General features: G+C 36.2%; 1 protein-coding gene across 1 annotated transcript; it reads right to left on the reverse strand.

Annotated features, from left to right (window-relative positions):
- Positions 1–278: 278 nt before the first annotated feature.
- On the reverse strand, positions 279–1,405 carry LOC113705860 (putative F-box protein At1g67623). Its single transcript, XM_027227768.1, has 3 exons — positions 1,281–1,405; positions 888–1,181; positions 279–675 (listed from the first exon to the last, which is right to left on the reverse strand). Exons 1-3 carry the CDS (start codon positions 1,403–1,405, stop codon positions 279–281), a joined length of 816 nt encoding a protein of 271 aa, XP_027083569.1.
- Positions 1,406–2,741: the final 1,336 nt, after the last annotated feature.

The following is a 2,741-nucleotide window of genomic DNA, read 5'->3' on the forward strand; positions in this document are numbered from 1 at the left end:
ATCTTCATTCTTGTAGCTAGTTATGCTCTCTGGATATGCTTATTATTTGTCAGCTTGCTCAGATTTTGCTTGCATAGATAAAATTTTTTTTTTCAACTAATCTAACACCATTACTTATGTATTTAATAAAGTTCTAACTTCAGTAGAGTAACCATACAGATTTTCAATACTTTATATCAAAAGCGTAAGATATATGGATGTGAATTCAGTTCATAAACATAAGGAATTTGTAGGTGGTTACAAAGTTGTGCATAAAATGGATTTGCAAAGATTGAAACTTACACAATAAATGGAGGTAAGGCATCACAAATTGTTGCAATTTCATCATCACAAGCACAGCCTTCACATGTGATGTCCTCTTCATCAATTTCATGCATAGGCCATGAACATCTACGACTGTTATGCTGCATGCCATAACAAATGGGCCTTTGGCTTAGAACCACAGGATTTTGTACCCAAATCCTCCTCAGAATCCTTCGCAAACTGTCACGGCAATGTTTCACTTTCCGTTTTTGAGTTTCTGATTTCTTCATGCCGCTAATCAGAGTCATACCTTTCGGATTTAAGTGGTCCCCACCAAAGAGGAAAATTATTCCCAAGGCATAGGCAGCTTCGTCGTGGCCTGATTGCGCAGCTTCGTCGTGGCATTCCAATGCTGCTTCCACATTCTTGCCTCTAAAATAATCAACCTAAGCAGTTCACGGTTGAAAGTACAATAAATGTTACGTAAAACATATTGAAATATTTACAAGACAATGAAAATGAAAAACTGCGGGGAACAGTGGCTTCAAGTGAACACAAAAAATTACTACACTTTGGGTATGCATAAACAATTCCTTCTAACAAAATAGATCAATCCATGATCTCTTTTGTTTCTTGCTTCTTACTTTCCAAAGAAACCCAAGTTGTCGAAGTGCAGAGCTAGAATTATAATGTCATAGACTAAGTTGTTCATTTCTAGCTTGAATGTAAAAAGCAGAATAAAATGAAGCAAATTGCCAAAAACCATGATGCCTACCACCCCTTTCCGATACAAGGCTTCTGGATTTTTACTTTGTCTACACTTCTTCAAGAATTTGGACACTCTATGATTTTTATGCCATGGAACGATTTCAAACTTGTCCAAGGACACGCGCTGGTAAACATTGTTGCCTTCCAAAACTTCGGAAAACAGCTTACAGCTACAATATAAGAATCGTGATCCATTAAACTCAGAAGAAAATGACATGTTTTGCAAAATTAAGGCTGCTCATGTTTCTATCATCAATAGCTGAATGTACCATAGTTTTGCCCAGAAAAGATCAGTGGATGAAGAAGCCGCGACACGTGCAAGAACATCAGCTAGCACCTCTCTCGGAAGGGAGGAGATGGAGGCTATTGTCGGCAAATTTTGTTCGTTGGCCATGCCGGGTTGCCTCCTTTTCTTGGTTGCAGAGTATTCCGGGTAGCACCAAGAATGATGTAAAATTTGATCCACCACTATTTCCTAATAAAATGAAATAATGATTGAACAAGCGTAATGTCTTAAAATATGTTCATTCGTAGATAACAGTAACGGTTTCAAGAAAGTAAGCTTCATTAGTTTTGCAATTAATTTCCAAAATGGAATAGGATTGTAGAAGCTTCAAATAGGATATGAAATTGTTCTGTTTTTGCTATCTGGATTAATTAAGGAATCTTTTACAACAAAACAAAAATAAAAAGGAATTTGCTGAGGCAGTGGAGTGGGAAATGTACCATTGCATCAGTTCAACTACAGTGCATATTTTGACAATTACATTATTTTTTGTTTCCACGATATGAAGTGCTCAGACATAACTTTTGGGGAGCGTCTCACCATAGCAACAAACCAACACAAGCAGGAAAATGGCGATTTGTACTCAAGACGAAATATCAAACACACGTGCAAAAACCACAGCACAAAATTTTTTTAAACACAACAAATTCTACACCGGTAGCAAATCAGTTAACACCATTAAAGTACAGGACGATAGTTATGCAATACGTGCAGAAACAACGTAAGCAGGACATATTGATAACCACCTAGGATCCAAGAACGTACCTGCAATCGAATGTGAAAAACGAAATTCAAAACTTGCTAACAGCGCTTTGCAGACGGGGTCCGCGGGGTAATGGTCAAGCAGAAAGTCGCATCGCTTTGATATATACCCGCCTGACTCCTCAGCTACTGCCACGGACGTCCTTTCATGGACCCCATTTCGCTTATCTCCCACCCATAAAATCTGTTGACTAATTCACTAATTCACTAATTATGTAATTAATTAACCCACTGCACTAATTTCTGTTTATCTAATTATCTAATTGTCTGATTATCTAATTAACTAGTTAACTAAAATTGATGTGTGTCCGAAACTTACAAAATATTTGCACCTAAACCTAATTAACTAGTTCACTGCTTAACTAATTATCTAGCTAATTATCTAATTAATTGTTTAACTAATTAAATTTTTTGTGTTTATCTAATTAACAAATTAACTACTTATCTAATCAATCCCCTATTTTTGGGGTGTTTTTCAAAGAACTCATTTTTCAAATACAATAAACAATTTTTTAAAAGTACTCTAAGAGGTTAAAGGGTTTAGGAATCACAGAATGGAATAAACCCCTTATTTATTGCTTGGGTTAAGCCTATTGGAATGTAATTTTTGGAATCATTTCTTAAAAATCGGACATTGCCCCATTTTCGGGCAAATTGGGGGGTTTTGGACAAAATTCACAAC

The sequence above is a fragment of the Coffea arabica genome, chromosome 8c (assembly GCF_036785885.1).
Source record: "Coffea arabica cultivar ET-39 chromosome 8c, Coffea Arabica ET-39 HiFi, whole genome shotgun sequence".
Taxonomy (NCBI): domain Eukaryota; kingdom Viridiplantae; phylum Streptophyta; class Magnoliopsida; order Gentianales; family Rubiaceae; genus Coffea; species Coffea arabica.